The sequence below is a fragment of the Antechinus flavipes genome, chromosome 1, assembly GCF_016432865.1.
Source record: "Antechinus flavipes isolate AdamAnt ecotype Samford, QLD, Australia chromosome 1, AdamAnt_v2, whole genome shotgun sequence".
NCBI lineage: Eukaryota > Metazoa > Chordata > Mammalia > Dasyuromorphia > Dasyuridae > Antechinus > Antechinus flavipes.
The window spans coordinates 364486814-364512908 of record NC_067398.1 but is presented as its reverse complement, the minus strand read 5'-3'; the positions used below and the strand labels follow the sequence as shown (position 1 = coordinate 364512908).

At 36.6% G+C, this 26095-nt stretch overlaps 1 protein-coding gene and 1 pseudogene across 3 annotated transcripts in view; one reads left to right on the top strand and one right to left on the bottom strand.

Moving 5' to 3' along the window:
* Positions 1-17347, top strand: part of SLC14A1 (solute carrier family 14 member 1 (Kidd blood group)) — a 100032-nt gene extending 82685 nt beyond the window's left edge. For all 3 annotated transcript variants that reach the window (XM_051969681.1, XM_051969683.1, XM_051969682.1), the window contains 4 exons: positions 1222-1369; positions 1519-1653; positions 12054-12103; positions 15477-17347. In XM_051969681.1, the coding sequence (XP_051825641.1) occupies positions 1222-1369; positions 1519-1653; positions 12054-12103; positions 15477-15650 (507 nt within the window). In that variant the 3' untranslated portion in view covers positions 15651-17347. The remainder of the gene's footprint in view (positions 1-1221; positions 1370-1518; positions 1654-12053; positions 12104-15476) is intronic.
* A 5005-nt stretch (positions 17348-22352) lies between these two features.
* LOC127545834 (pre-mRNA-processing factor 6-like) lies at positions 22353-24152 on the bottom strand (annotated as a pseudogene).
* Between the last annotated feature and the right edge of the window lie 1943 nt (positions 24153-26095).

Sequence of the window (26095 nt, the reverse complement as noted above, 5' to 3'; positions counted from 1 at the left end):
ATAAACTTTTATTATATTAAATCAGACCCTATGCCTTCCTAAGAATCCTGTTCTGTGAAAAAAAAAAATTGGCGCTTAGATCCACGTAGGAAATGTAATCAGGAAATACATATATAGCTGAGTGTTTAAGGATATTATGTGCTGATTGCCAGTGATGACTGACATGAAGAAAGGCTTATTGAGACATATTTAACTCTCCATGACCCTATTGGGGGTTTTCTTGGCAAGGATATAGGAGTGGTTTGCCATTTCTTTCTCCAACTCATTTTACAGATGAGGAAACTGAGGCACACAGAGTTAAATGTACTACTCAAGATAACACAGCTAGGAAGTATTTGAGACCACATTTGAACTCAAATCTTCCCAACTTCAGGCCTGGTTCTCTATCCATTACATCACCTAGCTGCCCCAAAACATTAGACAAATATTTATAGTCAAAAAGAGAATTGTAAGCATAGTCCTACTGAATCAGTTTAACTATTAATTGCTTCCAATTTTATAGAGATTTTAGATTAAGTTCAAGTCTTTAGCAATATTTATTATTCCCTTCTTTTTGTCAGGATTTAAACAGAAGTAGTCTTGGGACAAGAATCTATGCCATTATTATTTCTTTATAGTCAATGTAATTAAATATTGAAAATACCAATTAAAGCATAGGATTTTTTCTTAAGTTAAATAAAAATAGTAGATTTGGAAGTTTATTCTTGGTAGGTTTACCATTGATAAGTATACAGGATTTCAGAGAAGAGATGCACCTCCTCCTCTTCCAACATGATTATTGTCTCTATTATTTGAAAACTTTTTATTCTATGGACCTTGGAGAATTTAATCATGTGGGTTCCCAATATCTATTAAAATATTGTTTTTGAGATTTTGTGATATTTGGGCAATTGTGGGTAATAGTTTGTAATAATAAAAATTATTATTAATATTAGCAAAAGTCATATTTTCTCAGTCTTAACAATTCATGAAATTATCTTGGCGGGTGGCTGAGTCATTGGAAAGAGTGCCCACATTGATTAAATTACACAACTTCCAAACTGTCAAACTAAAATTCTGTCTTAGATGGTTCCTTCTGTCTCGTCTGTCCTGTGGGACTTGGTTCAATAGCCATAGCTAATAGCAATATTCACTTGAGGCTATTTATAGTAACCTTGTGTTTTTTTTTTTTGTGTGTGTGTGTGTGTGTGTGTGTGTGTTGGGGGGGTGTTGATTTTACAGTTACTCAAAGCCATTCCAGTGGGAATTGGTCAGATCTACGGCTGTGATAATCCTTGGACTGGTGGCCTTTTCCTGTTTGCCATTCTCATCTCCTCCCCACTCATGGGCTTGCATGCAGCGATTGGATCAATACTGGGGATCATAGCAGGTACTCCCACTGTCTCTAGTAGGGATGGGTCTCTTGAGTGAAGTGGATGGTACATGGGACTCTCATTAATGTCCTGCTATTCCAGCTCCTTTCAGGATATCAGGTTCCTTATTGAAACAGACAGTAACATCATCTCTCTTATGTAATAGGACTGACTCTTTCAGCTCCATTTGAAAATATCTACCTTGGATTATGGGGCTTCAACAGCTCTCTGGCCTGCATTGCAATAGGAGGAATGTTCATGGCTCTTACTTGGCAAAGTCATCTCCTATCACTTGCCTGTGGTATGTATTTAAAGAAGTTGGGTTAAAGGGTTGGGTTTAATTATGGGTTGGAGAAGACCAAATAACTATATGACACTGATCTAGAAACATCAGATTTAGGACAAATGTTCTTAACGTTTTTAATGTCACAGACTCCTTTGGCAATCTGATGAAGTCTATAGACACTTCGGGGATAATGGTTTTTGAAGTGCATAAAATAAAATATGCCTGACTACAAAGGAAACCAGTTATGCTGAAAAAATTATCCAAAAAAGAATGTTTTTTAAGAAGCAACTTTATGGGCCCAGGTTTAAAATTTCTGTCTTAGGGTGATAGATTTAGACCTAAAAGGGGTTTTTAGAGATTATCTAGCCTAATTTGGTCATTCTGGAAATAAGGAAATTAAAGACTAAAGCTGGAAAGAATTTCAGGTCATAATGGGTCATCCCTCACTTTGGAGATGAGGAAAATGATTTGTCCAGAGTCACAAACATCTAAGAGCAGCTGAGCAACTTGATCACAGGGTAATAAATTCAGGGTTCCTGATACCATACTAAGTGTCAGGATAGTTGGGTTCCTGTACTATTTCATCCACTAACTTGAGTCAATAGTCACAGGCAGAAAGGATCCTGCCACTCAAACCTATATTCTATATAGTATACTATATTTAGATATGCTGTTTAAGGCAGAGTGGTCATGCTTAATGAATAGAGAAGGACTTGAGAAGGTTATCTCTTTGGAATAAAAAACTGGAAGATGGATGAAAGGTTCACAAGGAGATAGACAGAGAGACAGACACATATGTATATGTGTGTATCCATATATGTGTATATGTAAAATAGCATTCCCTTTAATTATCATGATAGCTGGCCATGTAACAGGACAAGACCCAGATATTATTGGAATAAAAATGGAGCTACTTAACTCAGGAAGCATCATTGGCCAATTAAGGCTAGGATTCTACCATACTCTGTGACTCAACAATTTTATATCCTATAAATTCATTTACTCTACTAACTTTATCTTGGCAACTCACAAAATCCTTTTGAAAAATTCAACTTCCATTTTAGTTGCCCTACAGGAAATGACTGTTGTGGTTCAGCTATTTCAGTTGTGTCCAATTCCGGGTAATCCTATATGGGATTTTCTTGGCAAAGATACTGGAGTGGTTTGCTATTTCCTTCTCAGCTTATTTTATAGATGAGGAAACTGAGGCAAACAGCTATAAGTGATTTGCCCAGAGTCACACAGCTAGTATGTGTCTGAAGCCAGATTTGAACTCAAGAATATGAGTCTTCCTGGCTCCACGCAGTACTACATCTGGTATTCTATGCATTATGGCACCACCTCGTTGCCCCAACTGCCTTGTTAAGATCATCCAAATTAAATCAACATATTCTTTCTATTTGGTGACTTCCATACTTGACAGGAAGTGGGAAATGTTTTGGAGAATATGTCATAGGATAAGTAGAGAAAAGAATCCAGACTCCAAAAGCTAGCTAGACCACAGGGAAAACATACCTATATGTCATGAATAAATACTTTCTTCAAGAAGGAAGTCAGGAAGCATAAAAGCAACAAACATCATCTTACAAAAAGGAAACCAACTTATTTTAACATAGAAGTAATTTTCAAAACACCAAAAGAATCTAGAAACCACTCTTACCAGGAAACATTTGATCTTGCCAACCAAAATAACAAATAAATAAATTAGAAAGATGGTATCATTGGTCAACTCTTATTTCAAATTTAGCTTCAGGTGCAAAATTGCATGCAAGAAAATGGTGGAAGATCATGAATGGTATCAAAATTGAAAGAAGCAATAGAGAATCACAGAGTAAAGATGGAAGGGACCTCAGAAATCACCTAGTCCAACTCCTCTCATTTTACAGATAAGGAAACTGAGGCCTACAGTACTTGTGACTTGTGATCACATGGATAGTAAATATAAGGTGGGAGTTGAACTCAGGTCCTTTGATTCCAGAGTCAGTGCCTTTTTCATCATACCACATTTGGAATGAGACAATTAAGCCAGATTTCCCTGATTGCTCTACAGGATTTCATTAGGAGAAATAACCAACAACTTGCATAATAGATAAGATCAGTTAAGACTTTAATAACAATATATATTCTTCAATGACAGTGGAGTTGGGATCTAACATCAAAACTCCAATGTATATAGAAATGAAATTAAAGAAAACAAAGATGGTAAAAGCAGGTAAATAGACACAGGCAAGATCTGAGCTGTTCACAAATGTGAAGACACTGAGACATTGATTCTCAAGATTCTTGAAAGAAGGGAATATATCAAATCCTTGGGAAAATCTCAGATGTTATTAGATCCCCAAAAAAAAGTCATCAAGAAAAAAATCAGTAACTACTGATCCATATGCCAATTTTTACATCTCTATAAAATCTTTATAAGAATAATATACATTTATATTATATACCTATATCTCAAATATATCATTAAGTTTTGCAAAGAAAACAGTCATGCAACTCACAAATCATATTCTAAAGCAAGTCACATTTTTATAGTTGCACAATCAATAAAAATCAGATACTGTTCCTTCCATTATTCTTGAGTTTGTGAGCAGATCCTCTTTGCTCCTGGATTCAAGAGCTAAAACAAGGCTATATTCTTGGCAGCAATTTCTAGATTTGGGCTCAGTCTCAATTTTGATCCCCATTCATTCTCTGGCCTCTTTCTTTGCCTGGTTCTGAACTTAGGAGTTACCTCACCTCCCATTCTTTGCAATAACTCTAAAAAAGCTTCAACAGATGTTGTCTTTTCCACTGGTAACAAGTCTTCTATAAGACTTCAAGTCTGGCTCTTTGTCCTGCTGTGCCCTCCACCTACTAAGTCAGAGTCTCTAGTGATTTCTTGAAATCTTGTAAAATTCTGGTCTAGATGAAGGCATTTGTAACCATTTCTCTTTGGTCCCTTTACCATTATTATATTTCTGGTACTTTTATAAAAATTTGGAGGAATTGGGGATATTCTGACTCCTCTTAATCCTGTCTACTACAGTCTTAGCTAGAAATCACAAGTCCTGTATTCTCAAAATCTATGCCAGAGGACAATGAGTTCTTGAAGATCCTACCCTACTCAATACTACCTGAGATTGGATTGAGTGCTATATTCCAAGGGCCAAGATAAGTTCTGAGAGTTCCATCACAAAAAGGGTGGCTACCAGGTGACAAATATCTTTACTAGTAACTAATGAAATATTATCTTAAGGTGTACATCAATGGAAGTATAAGCTATATGTCATTTAAGCTCTGAGAGACTAATTTTCCCATCAGTAAAATAGGATTAATATTCACACACACAACATTAGTACAAGATTGTTGTAAGGATCAGATGAGACAACAAAGTCTTTTATTCAAACTTTAAAGTATAATATAAATGCTAGCTAATGCTATGAGCCTCATTATTAGGTAATATACATACCTATCACCTCACAAATTCTCGAAATAGTGCTAAAGTGTATATGGATGCCTAATGTCATGAAAAAGCATGGAGTAACCAGAACATTTGAGATTAGAAAGGAAGGTTGTAATTCAACATCAAATGGGGAAGAGTTCTGGGAGGAGGTGGTTATATCTAAATCCTAAGGAGAAGAGGGGCACTTTTTGGAGTGGAGAGAGTATAAAGATCAAGAAGAGAGAGAGCTCTAAATTGGAGAGATAATTTTAAGGTGTCATAGGTAGGAAATACAACAAAGGTTGTTTACATAAGCTTTAAGGTAAAACACATTCTTGGCAAGTAAAATTTTGCATCCAGTTTCATGGTGCCCATTTCACAGTGATAAAATGATTTGCCATTTCAAGTTGAGCAACTAAATAAATAACCAAAAAACCAAGATAGAATTTTTCCTTGCTTTGGGAAGGTCACTTCAGATAACTTAAGTAAAATCCCTTAAATGCTATCTGCTCCATGTCTATTTTTACATACAAACTGGCACAATTAAGTTATTAATTTTTATTTATCAGTGCAAAATGTGAAAATGCTGCCTTGGCAGCTTTTATTAATCTAGGTTATCACAGTTGTGATTTTCATCTGTTTGTATTAGAGAGATCCTTGCTCATTAGCCTGTTGGAAGGGACAATGTCCATCAACAGCAGAAATCCTAGATGGCTCTAAATGGTCCCTGGCTTAGAACTGTAGCTCCAACCATTTGGAGGCTTGGATTGTTGTTCAGTTGTTTTTAGTCCAGTCTGACTCTTCATTACGCCATTTGAGGTTTTCTTGGCAAAGACACTGGAGTAGTTTCCTATTTCCTTCTCCAGCTCATTTTGCAGAAGAGGAAATTGAGGCAAACGGGATGAAATGATTGCCCAGAGGTTAGATTGAATTCAGGAATTACTGACTCTAGACTCTAGCTGTCCTAAACTAGGAAAAATATCTGGCTTTTGGCTGTATCTAGTTTGGCTACAGATTACAGGATTCCTGTTTGCCTTTAGGGTCATTCTTAACTAAGCAAACAAATATATTGAAACTCATAAACTACTTTGTATTCATTCCTGACCTCAGGAAACTTGCAGTCTTGCTAGAGAGAAAAACAAATGTCCCTAAAAAATAATCATTTTGTTTCCTCATTACCTCGTAATTCCTTCAATTACTTTTTCTTTTCTTATTGCTAAAGCTAGCATTTCTAATACAATATTGAATAGTAATAGTGATAGTGGATAACTTTATTTCACCCTTGATCTATTGGGAATACTTCTAGTTTATCCTAAAAAATAATCAAAGAATAGCATCTAATTAGGATCAATTGCTATCATGACAGACACGGGGTATAAAAAGAGTATATCCCAGATTGGTCCTGAAAAACATTGTTGAGTAAACTGATTTTCAGTAAGAATTTTCTAAGTTAGTTATATTTTTTACTTTAAAATAACAACTAGGAAATTGTGTCTATATTTAAAAATATCTATTGTGTGGCAATCTTTTAAAAAAGGATCTAGTTGTTCTGTTTTGCTCAAAAATAACAGAATAAATTTCTAGGATTCCCTTATACTGGGGATAAATCACGTCCTCCTATTCTATCCCCATCTTTTCCACCACCCAGTAGTAAGATTCATATCAGATGTATGCTGGTGTATGTACTAGCTTGAGGTAGTCAAATTGTTAAATGTTCATAGTAAGCATTTATACTTTGGAAATCAGCAGATGCTACAAAATCAGGGCATGATTTATCACTTGATAAACCATTGATTGTAATCATAGATCATATGATTTGATTATCTAGCATTAAGAAAGTTATGAGGAAAATGTTAATAATGCCAACAAAATTTCAAATGTGTCCATTACACCACTGAAAAAGCAAAGAATCCTGGATTTGGAAATACTAACTGAAGTGGGTTTAGATCCTGCTTCTGACAAAGTTACTAACTAGATGACTATAGGTAAGCCACTTAATGTCTTAAGGTCTCAGTTTCCTTATTTGTAAAATTAGGAAGTTGAATTCAATCTCTGCAGTCCCTTCTATCTCCAAATAAAGATTGCTATGGTCCTGCAATCTGACTTCACTTACTATATTATCATGTGCAAGTCATTTCGATTCTTTGGCTGTGATTCCTTATCTATGAAATAGATAGCCTGATCTATCTCCTAGAATTAGTTGATTTTCAAGAAAATGCTAAGTGTATTATAATCTATTCTAGTTTGGAAAACACTGTTAAAGGAGCCTCATAAAAGGAAGGACCAATGTGAGATGAAATATTAGGACAGCTTCATGTATTAGGGAAAAACACTGGAATCAAAAGACTAGAATCCACATTGCTACTCTGCTATATACTAGCTGTGTGGATTCAAATAAGGCACCTAATCTCAACTTCCTTATCTGCAAAAGGTGGATAATGATGTTTATACTATCTTAAATGGATGAATGAAATAAAAAATGAATAATACATTTATTATGGGGCAGCTGGGTAATTCAGTGAATAGACTACTGGATCTGAAGTCAGAAAGACCTGAGTTCAAATACTTCCTCAGATACTTAGTAGTTGTGTGACTCTGTTTCTTCATCCATAGAGCTGAAAAAGAAAGTGACAAACAACTCCAGAATATTTGCTAAGAAAACTCCAAATAGGGTCACTAAGAGTCATATATGACTGAAAACTAGTGAAAAATACATTTATTAAGGTTTTACTTTGTGCTAAGCACTAGAGATACAGATAGAAAAGACAGATGGGGAGACAATGCATATGGAAGATTTTAGCTGTAAGACAGATGGAAAAGTTTTATTGTTCTTAAAGTGCAACAGCCAAGCAAAAATTAATGCTTTTCTTGAAAATATCATTATTTATTGTCCCTATAACAAGGGTTCTTGGCTTGTAAGTCCTTAGATTTGCCTATTTGGATCTGAGGGGATATAGTGGTCAAAATGGTGTTAATTGACTTATTTCTCATCCTGCCTCCTGAATTGCCCTCAGGATGTCTTACTGCTCTAGTTAGGCTGGCTTAAAAGCCCTGTGAGTGGCATTTGGTGGGTAGTGGGTGGGGATAGCTGGCCCTTTTCCCATAGGAGTTGCTTTCTTGGATGTTGGCTATCAGGGCTGAACTGAAACTTGAAATATCAATCTAAGCACTACTACTACTACTACTCTCAGGGCTTCTGTGCCTCTCTATATCTTAGTGGCAGTTGGTCAATAATTGTTGGTAATGATGAAGAAGGTGGGCCTCATCTTCACAAAGATTTTTCCCCTCTATGATGGCTGGAAGCAGATCTGTTGAGTTTGGGGGCATTGCTGTTCTGAAGGCTAAGATCTAAGGAAAATACAAGTACAAGAGAAAAGTTGTAACATGGTTTTATAAATGCAAACTATTTGAGAATATATTTCTCATGCAATTCCAATAGACTTGGGAATGAAAATGTCATTCACTTTTTGTTTATTTTCTTTCTTGTGGTAATTTTTTTTCTTTTGGTCTGATTTTTCTCATACAATATGACATTGTTGTGGAAATATGTTTAAAAGGATTACACATATTTAATCTATATCAGATTACTTACTATCTTGAGGAGGAGGAAGGTAAAGGAGGGATGCAGAAAAATTTAGAATATAAAGTTTTGCAGAAATGTATGGTGAAAACTATCATTATTTTATTTGGAAAAATAAGATATTAGAGAGAGAGAGAGAGAGAGAGAGAGAGAGAGAGAGAGAGAGAGAGAAAGAGAGAGAGAGAGAAGAGGGAGAGAGAAGAAAGGGAAGTAGAAAATAGTCCTCATGAACCAGGACTATAATCCTAACTTTTTTATGCAGATCCATAAATATGAGAACACAAACCCAACATCTAAAAGATTCAGAACAATGGAATGAGGGGAGGGGAAATGGACTATGCAGAGCTCTAAATTCTGGCATCCTTCCAAATTATGAGACATCAATTATGAGCAAAAAGACTCATTTCTACAACAAGATTAATAGTAGGGACTCAGGGATCCAGAGACCCTTGCCCTAATTTCTTGACAAAGACAGCTAAAATCATTTCCCAAATGGTTTTAAAAAGGTAGAATTGTTGGTGAGTACATTCAGAATAAAAGTAGGAGCAGGTGCAGCCTGATAGCTAGGGGCTTCAGTTACAAGAACCTACATGGTATGCTCATTCACCATCCTCTCTGCTTCACCTGACACTGTAACTGTTTCTACTTTAGTAAAAATGGGCTGCTGTAATCAGTGGAGTGAATCTTTAAGTATAGTTTCTCATTGCTCTTCTAATGATAATAGTTCTTTAGAGTTAGAAGATATTCAGAGACCATTGGTCTCATCTAACTCCATAATTTTTGTGATTTTTGTTGTTGTTTAGTCATTTCAGTTGTGTCCAGCTCTTTATCATTTCATTTGGGTTTTCTTGACAAGGATAGTGGAACCCATTTTACAGATGAGGAAACTGAGGCAAACAGGTTAAGTGATTTTCTCAGGTCATATAGCTAGTATGTATCTGGATAGGTCATATCTGAACTCAGGAAGATGAGTCTTCTTGACTCCAAATCTGGCACTCTATCCACTACTCTTGCCTAAATACCAACCCCCTAATTTTACAGATAAGAAAATTAAGAATTAGAACAATTATAATAATCTGATTGTTGAGAAATAGTATCTTTTTTTATGGTTGTCTAGTAACAAACTTTGGGATTTAAATCCAGTGTTACTTTGATCCTCACAACAGCTCTATGATATAAATTAGCATTATTCCTATTTTATAGATCAATATCCCAGAAGGTCAACCTAACAATGGATCTCAGAGGCCATTGAGTCCAATCTGTGCCTAAGCAGGAACCCCTTCTAGAGCATCCCTGACAAGCATTATCCATATTTCTCTTGAAAACTTTCCCATTATCTCCTTAGGCAGCCTATTTCTCACTTTTGGTGAGAGGTTTTTCTGTAAACCAACCAAAATCCATCTCTGTTACCAATTGTTCCCCATTCTGCTTTATGAATCCAAGTCAAACAAGTCTAATCCTTCCACATAATAGTTTTAACAATTTGGTAAACAGGAGATCTTGTTTTCAACTCCCAACATTTCTTTGTAGTTTGATTTTTTTTGAGGGGGGGTGGGGAGGGTATATGGATTATGTGGTCACAGTGAAGATTTAAAGGCACAAGAACTGGAATTAAAATCCCAAATCTGTTACTTCTTACTAATCAAGTCAAATCAAATCAATCAAATTATTAAATCTCTCTGAGTCTCAGTTTTCTTACCTATATTATTAGAGTTATAACATTAGATTAGATTAGTAGTCTTCCAAATTTTCTTCATCATTTATTCCAATGAGTAGCATTTTTGAGCATATACCTTTAAATACGTATATTTGTTGTTCATGACTGACTCTTCATGATCCCATTTGGGATTTTCCTGGCAAAGATACTTGAATGGTTTGGCATTTCCTTTTCCAGTTACAGATGAGGAAATTGAGGCAAACAGGGTTAAGCGAGTTACCCAGGGTCACAGGTAGTAAGTGCCAGAAGCTAGATTTGAACTCCTGTTACTGATTATAGGCCCCATATTCAGTCCATTGCACCACCTACCTAACTATATGTATATTTACTCTTTCATAAATTACATGTGTTGTGGTCATTGTTTGGTTCATTTTGAATATAAATAATAGTCATTTTTGCTTTGACCAGAAAACCCTGAGGGTCTTACCCTCTCAAATTTATTTATTTGGATTTAGGTCCATTCTTTGACTTAATCCCTGCCATTAATCACTGATTGGGCATTGCTTCACTCAGTCTGAGACCTGTTGAACATCTTAGTTTAAAAAGTCCAAGGTCTCCCATTGCATCCAGAGCCATTCCCAATTGTCCTGATCTATATTTGGCCACTGGACCCACATGACTCTGGAAGGGAAAGTGAGGCAGGTGATCTTGCACAACCCTTCCTCACTTAAATCCAGTTCATTTGCATATCATGGCATCACGTCCCTGATGTCATGGTCTTCTTTGAGAATGAAAGACAAACAAAAACATTGTGGTGTACATTGTACTGTGTTATTAATAATTAAAAACTATAAAATTAGGTAAAATAGAAATGAAAAAGGAGATAAAGATGAGATAATATCTGATCCCATATGCCTAAAATATACCTCCTCCTCATCTCTGAGCATTGAAATATTTCTCTTTCTTTAAGGCTTAGCTCAGCTTTTCCTTGAAGCCTTAGCTAATACCTTTAGCTAAAGTGATTTCTCTTTCCTTAAACATTGAAGCAAGAAATAATGCAAATAGATTTCTGTGCAAGAAAATTTGTCTGGAGGTGGCATAAAAGATGGATTGTTAGGAAGAAAAAAGGAAATGAGAAGGTCTGTGGGAGGTTATTATTATAATCTAGATAAATAATAATGAGGGCTGATAGTAGGGCTTTCTGGGGCAACTAAGCGGCAAAATAGATAGGAAAAAACTCAGCTTCCTGAATTGAAATTTGGTGTCAGACACTACCTAGCTGTGTGACTCTGAGCAAGTCACTTAACCCTATTTGCCTCAGTTTCCTCATCTGTAAAATGAGCTAGAAAAGGAAATGGCAAACCACTCCAGTATCTTTGCCAAGAAAATCCCAAATAGGAGTCACAAAGAGTCAGATATGACTGAAAAGGATTGAACAACAACAACCTTATGAGGCTTTGCAGTGGGAACAGGGAAGGAGTGGGAATAAAAGATATTGATAAAACACTTCATTTCTTTAAGCCTAAATTTCATTATCTGTAAAATTTCATTATCTGAGAAGTAGAATAGATTATTCCTGCTTTCCTTTCAGGTTGTAAAATTCTATCAAAAACCAAAACCAAAAAAAGGCATATATGTAATGAGAAGGGAATCCAAAGAAGAAAGAATTCTGATTGAAGGTTGGGTTTTCAGAAAGCAGCCACACTTTCTTTGAACAATAACTGTTTACCAAGACTTGTTTTTTATTTCTTTTGTAGCTCTGTTTACGGCTTACCTGGCCATAGCGTTAACACACATGATGGCTGTGGTAAGTATGCCTTCATTTGAATTTTGCTATTGTGTTAGAATTAAGTACTGTAAGCTCTTTCAAACTTCTCTACATCTGTTTATATCAAATCCAAGGATGTAAATTTTAATCTACAATGTCATCAAGACTGTCAAAAATACAAGTTGTGGTATAAACCTAGTGATGTATGCTGTTTTTCAGGTTGTCTATGAAATGCCACAAATCCATCTCCTAGTTAGATAGGCAAAATTTGAGCTCTCAGTAGCCACCCTCCATATATTCCACTTTGGTCACACTAAATGGTAGTCTTTGGTACTCGGGACACAAGGACAGAATGAACAAAATAAACAGTCATTCAAATCCTCCAAAATAGTGCTTCCCTTTAAAAAAAAAAATTTCCCTTTTCTCCAGACTTTTGTTTATATCAGTCAATTGATCAATAAACATTTATTAAGTACAGGTCTGGCTTAATCATTAAATAAGCAGTATGCTTTCAGCAAAAGCAATTCTACATCTGAACAAATGATTGCCTTGTGTCTGAAATGTCTTCCCTGTCCTTCCTTCTTCAGCTGTATTCCCTCCCCTTCCTTTCCTTATCCTACTACTTTCAGAACAAACTTCCTCCCTAGACTTCACTTTGATCATTCTACTTTGTGGCTCCTTGAGATACATTTTGTGCTATAATTTTTTAAAGTATCTATTGTGTGCTAGCAATTATATTATGTACCCACAAAGGGGAAAAAAAGACCTCAAGGACTTCTTACATTCTACTGGGCAGGAAAAATATGTCAAGTTAATCAACAAATTAAGAGTCTGCTATGTGCTGAGCACTGTGCACTGGAAATGCTAAGGCAAAGTCTGCTTTCAAGGAGTTTATGGTCTAATGGGAAAGAAACAACATACAAACCACTATATACAAATTTTGTGTGTGTGTTTATGCATTTATATGTGTGTATATATGCATCTATGTGTGTGTGCGCATACATATATGTATTGTGCATGTATACTCTCAATTTATCTTGCGTGCATATATATGTATTAATCTTTCAATTTAGCCTATGTTTATATAAATATGTGGTTAAACACAAATATACATACATATAAAGATATATATATGCCTTCCCTCTTAGTTACTCTCAATTTATCCTGTGTATATGTAAATGTATGGATGTACACACATACACACACATATGTCTTATCTCTTGATTTACTCTCAATTTATCCTATAAATGTATAAATGGATGGGTATATACACATACATACAAACATACACACAGGATAAATTGAGATTATGTTGACACATAAACAAATAAACATACACAGGGTAAATTAAGAGTACACACATATTATCCATGCATATGTCTTATAAATAAAAAACTATAATAAAATAATCTTTTTTAAAAAATATTTCACACATATACATACACATATACACATACAAGATAAATTGAGAGTAAACCAGGAGGGAAGTTGCTAAGATTAAGAAGGAACAGGACAGGTTGGACTTTAGCTAAGACTTAGAGGAAACCAGGGAATCCAGGAGACAGAGCTGAGAAGAGAAAATAAGTTCCAGGTACAGAAGACAGCTAATGACAGTACACAGAACCAGGATATAGAGTGCCTTGTTTGAGAAATATCATCAAGGCCAGGATCAAGGATATCGAATTTGTAGAGGGGATGAAGGCATAAGAAAACTGGAACAATAAGAAAATGGTCTGGTTATGAAAAATATGAGTTTTTTAAGAAGATATTTAAGAATGTAGCTTGCCATTCACTCTGCAAAGTAGAGTCTTGGAGAGCTGGCAGAGGCATGGGAAAGTTAAATGATTTGTACATGGTCACACATACAATTTAGATGGGAAGTAGAATTTGAACCCATGGTCTTTCTGACTCCAAGAGCAGCTCTCTCTATATTAGGCTAAGTTGCTTCTCAAATATAAAACAGATATAAAATTACTGCAAACTAATATCTGCTGAAGAAATTAGGAGGAAAAGAGTATTAACAAATAGGGAAGACCTCCTAAAATGAGTAGATGCCCATCAATTGGGGAATGACTGAATAAGTTGTGGTGAATTACCTTCAGGTAATGGAATATTATTGTCCTATAAAAAATGATGAATAAACTGATTATAAAAAGGCCTGGAAAGATTTACATGAATTAATGCTGAGCAAAACAAATAGAAACAAGAATACATTGTACGTAGTAAAGACAAGATTGTGCGATGATCAACTATGAAAGACTTGGTTCTTCTCAGCAGTTCAGTAATCTAAGGAAATTCCAATAAACTTTATGATAGCAAACATTATCTGCATCCAGAGAGAGAACAATGAAGAATGAATGTAAATCAACATATGATATGTTCATTTCTCTTTTTCTGTTTTTTCCTCTCGTGATTTTTTCCTTTGTTCTGATTTTTCCCTCCCAACATAATTCATAAAGCATTGTGTATTTTTAAAAAGTTAATATACATGAATAACTAGAAAAAAAATTAAAAAAAAAAAGAAAGGCCTCCTATAGGTGTTTAGGGGTTGCTAGGTATGCCATGGATTGAATGTTGGTTCTAGAATGAGGAAGACTCACCTTCCTGAATTCAAATTTAGCCTCAGACACTAGCTATGTGACAATGAGCAAGCCATTTAACCCTGTTAGCCTCAGTTTCCTTATCTATAAAATGAGAAGGAAACATGAAACAACTCTAGGATTTTTGCCAAGAAACCCATAACTGGGGAAAGAAAGATTCAGAGATGGTTAATCAATTAAATAACAATAACAAAACTAATAGGAATTAGTGTTTGAGTTTAGTTTTGAAGAAAGCTCAGGATTCTAAAGGAGGAGATAGTGGTAAAGAGAGAATGAGTTCCAAGTATGTGTGCCATTCTATGCCAAGATCTCCTACTAACCCAGGAGAAGCAAAGGAGACAATATTATGTATGGAGTTTGCAAGAAGGACAGAATGGCTAGAAAATACAATTCTTGAAAGTATCAATGAACATTGAATCTAGAAAACTAGGTTAGAACCAAATTGTGAGAAACAAATTTTAAATGATAAACAGATGAATTTATACTTTATCTTAGAGGTCATAGGGAATAGAGGCAATCACTGGAGCTTCCTGAATATGGTGGGAAAGAGAACAAGGTCAGGGAAAGGAATGAACCAAGTAAATATATGCGGAAGTTCTAAAGCTGGAGTTCAAGGACCTGGGTTCAAATTTGATCACTGATGCTTACTATCCATGTGATCTTAGGCAAGTCCTTTGACCTTCCTGAGGTTATTTTAACCTCAATTTATTAACTACTCATGTGAGGGAGTTAGATGGGATGGTCCTTGAAGGATAACATCTCAGCAATCCAGAAGGACTCAAGCTACCTGTTTCCTTTCTCCTCTTTTCCAGTTGGGGTTGCCATCATGCACCTGGCCCTTCTGCTTAGCCACACTCCTGTTCCTCTTGGTAACAACAAAGAATCATTCAATCTACAAACTGCCACTGAACAAGGTGACTTACTGTGAAGAAAACCGCACCTTCTACCTGACAGCAAAGAAAAAGTTAGCAGAAAGTCCTTTGTGATAGAAGGACCAAATCAAAGCCAATCTGTCTGATTTTAAACCAGACAACACCATCAACTTGCAGTATCTGTAAATTAATATCTTCTACTGTCGTAGAATCTTTTAAACTAACCATACAGCAATTTGCTACTATTTGCTCTTGATAAAAAAAAAATCCATCCTTTTCTCTTCCATGTAGCTTTCTGTTAAAGGTCAATAAGAAGTCTTTGATTTAGGCTTATATAAGCCTAGACCAGCAAAACTACGTCTCTCTGGGTCTCAATTTTCTCAGCTGTAAAATGAGAAAGTTGCAATATATGACCTCTAGGTTCCCTTTCAGCTCAAAATCCAATAGACCTGTTCCTGTGACCGGGAGCAAGGGGCTGTGGTTTTATAAATACTTGATTTGGAGAAGAGTTGGAGAATAAAAGGATGTATTGGTCATAGGCTTTAACAGCCTCCCACTTACTCAAAGATAAGAGGAAGTGAGTACAAAATGTGTTATTGCACCTCTGTGTAATAGGATGGTTGTAATTAACAGATACATAAAAAATATTAACAGTATTAATAATATTAAGTCCTATATTAAGTCCTATATCTAACTAGCCTTTAGTTAATAAAACTCAAAGCAGCAGAAGGCCCAAAGGTCATCTCAAATAGAAAGGAATGTACTTAAAAAATCCAATGCTGGCTACACAATGAAGTCTAATATTGTGGACATGGCCTAGTGAATAGTCACTACACCTAAAAGAGTCTCTATGTAATTGTAAAAAGTGAGATCAAGTTTTTGTCCATTGTTACTTTATATTCTCCCGATTTCAGGGCTCCTTAGCTTTGAGTTGTTTTCCCTCTCAGGACAGAAGCAGAGTAGGAGGGAGATGGGATTGGATTAATATCTCTCCTATATTATCACTCTTGTTGGAATCTAAAAATGACTTCAAAAACTCCATCTCCTGAGAATAAAATTATTTTGAAGAGAATAAAATGAATGAATTTCTCTTCCCAACTTCAATATCTCATTAAATTCATAGAAAAGTTATACATTGATTGAATTTGCCTTTGAAATGCTTGACAGTCAATTTATTTTAAATTGATAAAAATCATTTTGAATACACCATGAATAAGAGTAAAAGGAAGTTGGTAATTCTTTGCAATTTACAGTCACATTTTTCAGATTCAACATTTTAAAAAATATTTTCAAAGACAGGCTTTTTCCATGGGGTATGATTACTTATTGATGTTACTTATTGAATTAATAGTCTATTAAGTTAATAACTTTTATACTAAAAGCATTTTCTCATTAATTTATGTAGAATGATACTATTATGCTTTCAGAAACCAAAGGAATTTAAACTTCCAAAAGAATGTAGATGATAGTATCTATGACATTTGGATCTATATGCTAGAATATGCATCAAGAATTCCTGAAATAGTTATAGAGCATGAGCCCATCACTGTGATGGTTGATTGAGCTGTCTGCCGGCATCAAGCCGTCCAGTGACCATTTAAATTGGTTAATTATATTTTTGCTTTGACATCTCAGCTAGCTTGTGGCCGGGAATGCAGGAACAATGAAAGCAGTGGATGTATCCTCTTTGGGACACATCCTCCTTTTCAACATAAGAAGGTCTCAAGTAGCAACTAGAAGACACAAAATATATTGCTTTTCCAAAAAAAAAGAAAAGAAAAAGAAAGAAGAGGAAGAGAAGAGGAGGGAAGGGGAAGGAAGGAAGGAAGGAAGGAAGGAAGGAAGGAAGGAAGGAAGGAAGGAAGGAAGGAAGGAAGGAAGGAAGGAAGGAAGGAAGGAAGAAGGAAGGAAGGAAGAGAAGGAGGGAGGGAAGGAGGGAGGGAGGGAAAAAAAAAACCACTAGAACAACTAGTAGAACAACTACTGCATTGTCTAGTTCTCATCACTTCAGAAAGAATTTCAAAAAGGAAAGGTTATAGTGATCCAGCTAAAGACAGAGCATCTGCACTTGGCTCAGTGATTCCATTTGGTTACAGTTTGGAAGGTTCTGCAAGGAAATGTGGTGGTGTTTTTACCCCTTATTGGTCATTATAAGACAGTTTGTACATGCCATCAAAATGCATACTCAAAATGGAATGACATTTTTGCTAAACTATTAATCTTGTCAGTGGGGAAATTTTGGAAAATAATGTTTTTTTACTTACAGTTTCTAATGGAAAATTATATTTAAACATGTTGAAGTGATGGACTGGTAGCAGAAAGGTAATCAGTTAATTAAGAAGCATTATTAAGCATATGTGCCAAGCAATATGCTAAGAGATGGAGATGCTAAGACAGCCTCTGCTCTCAAGAAATTTACCTTCTATTCAATGGCTCAAGGAGATCATAGATCATAACTATTTTTCCTTTTAGGAAAATACACCAATTTTTCTGATATAGAGGTTCTTCTGATCAAAGTTTTTGACTTCTTTCATTTGCAAGTGCAATTCAGTTCAACCAGCATTTATTATGTGCCTATTATATTCTAGGTGGAAAGCATACAAAGAAAGAATAAAATATAGACCCTACCTCTAGTAAGTCATTCTAAGTGTATACATTCCTATGGAAAAAAAGATTTTCAATGTTTGAATTTACATTTATTTTGTCAGAAAATTTGTGAAATAAGAGCCTTAGAAATCAGGAAGAACAACACAATAGCAACAAACAATAAAGAAAAAAAATGTTGTACAGGTTCTGAAATCTGTGCTCTGATATGTGAATAAGCAACAATGGAGATAATCCATGCATGACTCATGCTCAGAACAGATCTGTGGTGTTTCTATTCTGAATAGAGCAACTTCTCATGAAGTGATTTCACACAATTGTAAATATAATCATTTGAAAGCACTGTAAATAAAATAAGCTAAAGTGGTGTTAATTTTCTTGTTTCTTGTTACATAATGAGTATTATTCTAACAACATGTATGTATTTTTATCTTTGTTCCACTAAAGAGCACGTGTGTGTATTTTTTCTATCATATATGTATTATGTGAGCTCATACCAATAAAAATATAGTCATACATGTATATTTATTTTGTATTTAATTTATACTTTAACATATTTAACATGTATTGGTCAACCTCCCATCTGGGGGAGGGGATGGAGAGAAGGAGGGGAAAAATTGGAACAAAAGTTTTGGCAATTGTCAGTGCTGTAAAATTACCCATGCATATATCTTCTAAATAAAAAGATATAATAAAAAAAGATTATATATATATATGTAATATATATAGATACACACACACATATATATAGTCACAATTCAGTCAGATGATGGATAGATAGATAGGATATAATATAACATTCATTTATCCAATCATAAATATTTATTAAGTACTTTCTATGGCAAGGGAGATAAGACACAAAAACTTAATAAGTATAACATAAGATTACATGATAAATGCATCAGAGACACAAAACCAAAAACTTACTTTGTGAGAGAAGGAATTGGGGAAGGAAAAAGAGCAAGATAGGATAGTATAATGGCTAGAGAACAAGATCTGAAGTCATCAGTTCAAATTCTATTTCTAATGCTAATCTTGTGACCAGGAGCAAATAATTTATCTTCTAACACCCTCAGGTAACTCTCCAAGACTCTATATAGTGCTCTTCTCCTTTTTGCACACGATCCCTACCTTTACTTTTAATCCATTTTTTGATTAAAATTCAACCTGAGAACATAATAGTTCAAATCAAACAGTATAGCAAGATAATTGACAAAATTGACAATTGACTAATTATGATATCATTAAAGTATAAAGAACACACATGGAGTCCTTGTGATCAAGGCAACATACACGGCCGGATATGCCTGTGGCCAAGACATATGCTCAGAGGCGAACCCATATCTCTAGCATTAGGGAGCTTCCAAGGATTCTCTGGTGATGTCTCTGAACAAGCCAGAGTACTTGTATGCCCTGTTTTCTCTGTTGCCCAGGGTAGGTGGGTGGCACAGTAAGTAAAATGCTGGGTTTGAAATCTTGGAGCTGAATCTTCCTAAGTTCAAATCTGGCCTCAGACCCTTTAGTAGTTCTGTGACTCTGGGCAAGTCACTTAAATCTTTTTGCCCCAGTTTTTTCATCTGTAAAACTAGCTGGGGAAAGAAATGCAAAGCACTACAGTACCTCTGCCAAGAAAACGTCAAATGGGGTCATGAAGTGTAGGCCCAAGTGCAAAATGACCAAACAACAACTTTCTGCACTACATGCTAGTTGTTAGATGGCTTCATTGTTCTCTGCTACCACCACTGGTGGTCTCTACTGAAACAATGTTGGCTATAGGGTCTCAGTTCTGGAAAACCCTTAGTCCTAGGCTGTTGTTGGTTGTTTTTTTTTTTTCCAGATGCACACAGTAATCTAGCTAGCTAAGGAAAGTCCTCTGTATCATGGTTATGTGATTGCACAATTCTTCTGGAAAGCATCTGCAGCAACAACTAAAAAGTATTTTTAATTTGGGCTGCTACAAAGACAAGGATCTCCCCAGTCTTTTTCTGCTAATTCTCAATGTAGTTGGATACTTCACACTGGAGTTCCCAGTGGCAGGGTTCTCACAATACTTCTTTATCTCTTCTTGCTATTCATCTGTATCATGTTGTAATTCAAATTTATAGGGAAAAGCCCAAGCACCCCCAGGCCCGAGTCAATCTTCACTATTCAGTGGAACCATTTCCTAGCCTTGGGGCCTTCCCTTCACTCCAGAACAGTTTAGTCATAGCTAACAGGACATGGGCACATGTTTGCACTTCCTCAGGGCATCTATGCTCTCTTGGTCTTCCTCTAGAATCTTGCCTCAATGAAAATTGTTTCTGACCAGAGAATGCTCGATTTGGGATATTCCTGCAGTTCTTTATACTTTGCCATGAGGGTATTTGGCATATTCTTCAGTCTAGTTTGGCATTCTAACTTCATAGATTAGAATGCCAAAAATTTGAGTTCTTTGAATTCTTCAAATGAGATTTCTCCAAAACGACTCTTGTTCTGGTTAGTTTTCCGACCTTCTATAATCTTTAAAGTAAAAGTAAAAGTAAAGTAAAAGAGGGCATGTGGGAAAATGGACGCTGATAGATTGTTGGTGGAATTGTGAACACATCCAACCATTCTGGAGAGCAATTTGGAACTATGCTCAAAAAGTTATCAAACTGTGCCTACCCTTTGATCCAGCAGTGTTTCTACTGGGCTTATACCCCAAAGAGATACTAAAGAAGGGAAAGGGACCTGTATGTGTCAAAATGTTTGTGGCAGCCCTGTTTGTAGTGGCCAGAAACTGGAAAATGAATGGATGCCCATCAATTGAAGAATGGCTGGGTAAGTTGTGGTATATGAATGTTATGGAATATTATTGTTCTGTAAGGAACGACCAGCAGGATGAATACAGAGAGGACTGGCGAGACTAACATGAACTGATGCTGAGTGAAATGAACAGAACCAGAACATTGTACACAGGAACAACGAGATTATAAGATGATCGATTTTGATGAACGTGGCTCTCTTCAACAATGAGATGATTCAAACTAGTTCCAATTGTTTATTAATAAAGAGAGCCATCTACACCCAGAGAGAGAACTGTGGGAACTGAGTGTGGTTCATAACATAGCATTTCCACTCTTTTTGTTGTTTGCTTGCATTTTATTTTGCTTCACTTTTTCTCTTGTGTGGCACAATAATTGTATAAATATATATGTATATATTGGATTTAACATATATTTCTACCATGTTCAATATATCTTGGATAATTTGCCATCTAGGGGAGGGCATGGGGGAAGGGAGGGAAATTGGAACACAGGGTTTTGCAAGGGCTAATGTTGAAGAATTGTCCACATATATGTTTTGAAAAATAAAAAGTTTTAATTTAAAAAAAAAAAGTAAAAGCTATTAGTAGGTAGTGGAGGGCACTTCTTCAGACCCCAGTGATGGGCTTTCTGAATATTTTCAGTCAGTTCTCACTGCTCCACACTCTGTCCTTTCATCATCCAATTTGGTGAAATCTTCATGGTGCTTCAAGACTTCTTTCCAGAGATTCTAAGTAGTGGCAATGTTTCCTAGCACCCATTCAAATTTCACAGATTTCACAAACAATTTTGTAATGAGACCCTCTCATATTTATTATCCCCGATTCAGGTTTCACAACACCAACCAGATCCCCTTACTGCTGAGGTTGTCCTAGAAATCCAAGGTCTCCTCGAGGTAGGTGCATCTCCCATCAACCACTTGGACTTGGTACCCATGAGGCAGAGTATCTCAGCCTCGGACTAATGGGCAACTGCTCTCTGTAGGAGTCTTTTGAAGGAATGTCTGGTGTTATGGGCCAGAACTCTTGTACTTGAAACAAGGATTCTTACAAAGTGTTAAGTCAGTGGAACTGATGAGACAATGGTTATCTAGTTTAGCATTCGATGAATAGTTCTCTAGTTCAGTACGTGAACTTAGTACTTCATATAGTTCTACAAGATTCACACCTATGATAATGTAATTATAATAGAGCATATAAGCTGGGACACACTCAGAGACAGATTCCCTCCATCTCACAGCACTGTGGTGGCTAGCCTCCTGCACTTGCCTCACTGAGACCAAGGCCAGTCTGAAAGGGTCTCCAGAAAGTTGCCCAGCCCAGGCAAAGAGACAATAAAGAATTTGGACTTTATCCCTGGCTATTCTCGTGGTGATACTGAACGGAAACAAAGGCTGGTCCAGAGACCTGCAGAAAACCCACCAAGAGCATTACAGTCTGGTCCCATGGTTCTCAAAGTCACCCACTCTTTTTACTAGGGAAAACTCCCAGGGGAAGAAAAATAACTTGGGCACCAGTGCATTGTGGGCAACACAACTATCTGCATCCTCTCTGCAGGTAAGTGTTCTACTTTCTTCCTCAATCACAATTCCATGCATAACTGCATGCATTACAAGCTGGCAGGTGGCCACCCTCCCAGCTTTATTACACACCTCAGCATCCTGCATCCACTTCTCTCTGCTGATTTCTATACCATTTGCTCTAAGTGATAGGATGGCTCTGTTAATGACTTTCATCACCACCGAGTATTTCTATTGGCTTCCTCTTGTTTCACTGTCATAATCCAGATGTGCTAATCTCTGGGAATGTTCTCACATGCTGTGTTTAAGACCTCACTGGCTTTCTCATAGGTCTCCATCTTCCCCAAAGCCAGCCAACGCGCCACAGTAGCGGGGCAGTATGCACAAGTTGGCTTAGCATTATTCTACCATCTTCTGGCTCTTCCAATTCCACAGCTGCCTTCCACAAGAGAAGGGAGTTTGGTACATATTCCAGAGTTTTCCTGAGTATGTGCTTCTTTGCTCAGATGTCTGTTTCTAACCCTGTTGCTCTGATATAAATCTTGGACAGACTGCAGGAGGTGACAGGAGGTTTGTGCTATCCCAGTCTTGACTGTATCAGCAGGCTGTAGATGGGCTGCTTCTAGACATACATCTTCAATCTTGGGTCACATTTCTGTTTCTTTTATAATGAGGTTTTGAGTTATTTGTGGTTTTCCAATGACCTCTTCCAGGTGAGCTGAAGCAATCCATGCTGGAGGAAAATGGGGGTTTGTCTCTTTCATATACTTTAGAAATAGATTTTTAAAATATATCCCTGATATCTACTCCATGAGTGGGAATCATGGAATTCAAATAGGTGACATTACTGCTGGGATCCACCACAGTCTATTTACTCTCCAAATCAGATACCTGGCTCAATCACATATCCATCAAGGTGTTCCTGTTGTGGCCAATCTCCCTCATGTCCCATTCACCTCTCCAGGTATCATTAGCCCAGGTATCAGTCCACGTGGGTGAGGTGTATTAAGATCTCCAAATTTTGCTTGTCAGAGATCAAATGAAGTGTGGTTTCCTCAGTTTGTAAAAGTTTAAACAAAGACACTGTCAAGGGAACAAGAGTAAGTTTTTCCTATCATGCATTCTGCTGGCATTTGTTTCTAGCATCACCAACTTCAGGAATACTTGGCCACTCTTCTTCTGTTAACTTCTGCCAATTTTCTTTTCAGATCTGAGAACATATGGACATTCCATATGTTATTTTTCAATTTCTTCTTTCTTCCTCTGTTCCCTCCTTTCTTTTCTTCTTTTATCTATCTTTTCATCCACTGATGCATAAATAGCACCTGCTTTCTCATCATCTTTTTCATAAGGACCATATGAGAGAAGACTTCCAGCATAACCATTAAATTTATCATAGTTATAGTCATTCAAATCTTCATCATAATCTGGGCCTTTACAGTCTTCTTGCCTGGTGGAGAGTGCTAATCATCCAGTGGATATTAGTCTCCCAATCAGATCCAGTGTCTGACAGGGTAGTAAAACCAGTGGCCCAAAGGCCCATCTCTGATATATAGTCAAAGGGCCTGGGTATTCCCAAGACTGTCTTCGGCTAGGGTGCCCGCGGGCCAGATGCGGCAGCTGAAGATGTTTATCCCCCTCACCCAGGGCTATGAAGTTTCTTTATTTAAAGGCCCACAAAACAAAGGTTTTGTTTTTACTATAATCCGGCCCTCCACCAGTCAGAAGGACAGTGAACTGGCCCCCTATTTTGAGGACCCCTGGCCGCTAGGGGGTATCAGGGAAGCAGAGGGGACTCATGTTATTCCTCTAAGACTGTGTTGCAGAACCACTTGCTTATACTCTTAGTTACCTGAAATATTGAAAGGTGGTTCAGTGATGGACTGTCTTTATAGGGAACCTTCTCCAAAGACCAACCTACTAAAGTCCATAAAAACTTAACATCAGGCTGGCTGCAAGAGCTAAAATTTTTAGCCCAACAACCTTTGAAGAACATCCACTAAATTAGAGAGATTTAGATCTTTGTCAGACAAGAAAGGAAGAATTTGTTAAGCACTTACTCTGTGCTACACATCCATGATATATGCTAGGAATACAAATACAAACAAGAAATTTAATCACTGCCCTCAAAAACTTTACATTCTAATATGGGAAGACAATATAAGAAAAATAAATGAAAAACAGGCTGGGGGGAAGAATACAATTATAGAATCATAAAATCTCAAAGGTCAGAAGCAGAGCCAGGAGAAAGGAATGAAAGTTGGCCAGCCAGGATCCCTTTCCAAAATGAAGATTCTGGAAGGAATTGACCAATGGGATAAGGCGGCTGGGCAGGGCCGATGTCACAAAATGAGAAGGCTACAGGGAATAATGGATATTCCAGGGTGAGGAGATCCCACACACTGAGAGAAGCTCCAAGGTGACAAATATACCTCAGTAGAGAGAGTAGCAACACTGACAAAATTATAGATCCCTGTAGTCATACATTATCTACAGTGTGTTATGGTAAAAAGGTAGGAGTCAGTAGGTCTGAGTTCTCAGACTACCAAGAATCTGTGTGAGCTACGTGCAAGTCACTTAACCATGATCCACAGTTAAAAATGTATTTATCTATAAAATAGGGAAAATACCTACTATGCCTATCAGTCAGTAAACATGCATTTAATGCTTACTACATGCCGGGGATACAATGACAAAAGGCAGACAGTCTCTGCCTTCCTGGACCTTCCCTTCTACTGGAGGAAATACAATATAATCAATATTGTATGATTGAAATGCAAATTATTGAAATAAAGAATAAGACATATGCATTATACACACACACACACACACACACACACACACACACACACAGACTTTCTATGCTGTCAAAAGTTAAAAAGCTGAAAAGTAATGGTGTAAAGGCAGAAATTTGCCCAATCTTTTCCCCAAACCACTCCAAATTTTTAAAAATACTGATTGTAAACAAATTTTAGAGTATCGGAACACCCAAAAAAGACAGAATAAAACATTTTCCAGTCTAAGACAACTTAGAAGTTCAACAGAGAAATAAATGAAAAGTGACTTCAAAGGATTTAACCTGAAGGAAGTTAGGATTGCAAGAGGCAGTTGTGCATTCACTCAACACACTAACGTATTAAGGAGCCCAAAGATAAAACTGAAAATCATCTTCTGTCCTCAAGGATACCAGCAATATATCCTAGAGGCAACAGGAGGCTTCATGTAGGTCAAATCTCCACCACCTCCACTATTACCCTCTGGACCCTGATGAAGAGAGTCCAAGGTTCTGAACCAAAGAGACACTGGAAGTGCAGTACTTAGAGACCGTTGTCTGCAGCTATCATCCTGTGTAACAGTTCTGATGGAGATGAAGCCTGGCCAGTGCTTTATAGATGCTATAGATAAAGTTACACAAAAATAGAAGTTCTTGATGGAAATTTTTTACATAACTTGCACACATAAAAACTATGTTCATTTGTTTACTATATCAGGAAGGGAGGAGGTGAAGGTGGAAGGAAGGAGGAACAGAATATGGAACTCGAAACTTTAAATAAAAAACATAGAAACAAACAGAAGACCATGAGATTTTTCCATCTAATTTGCAGCTGAAAACTTCCGTATGTGTTACCTTCCCATTAGAATACCCGTTCTTG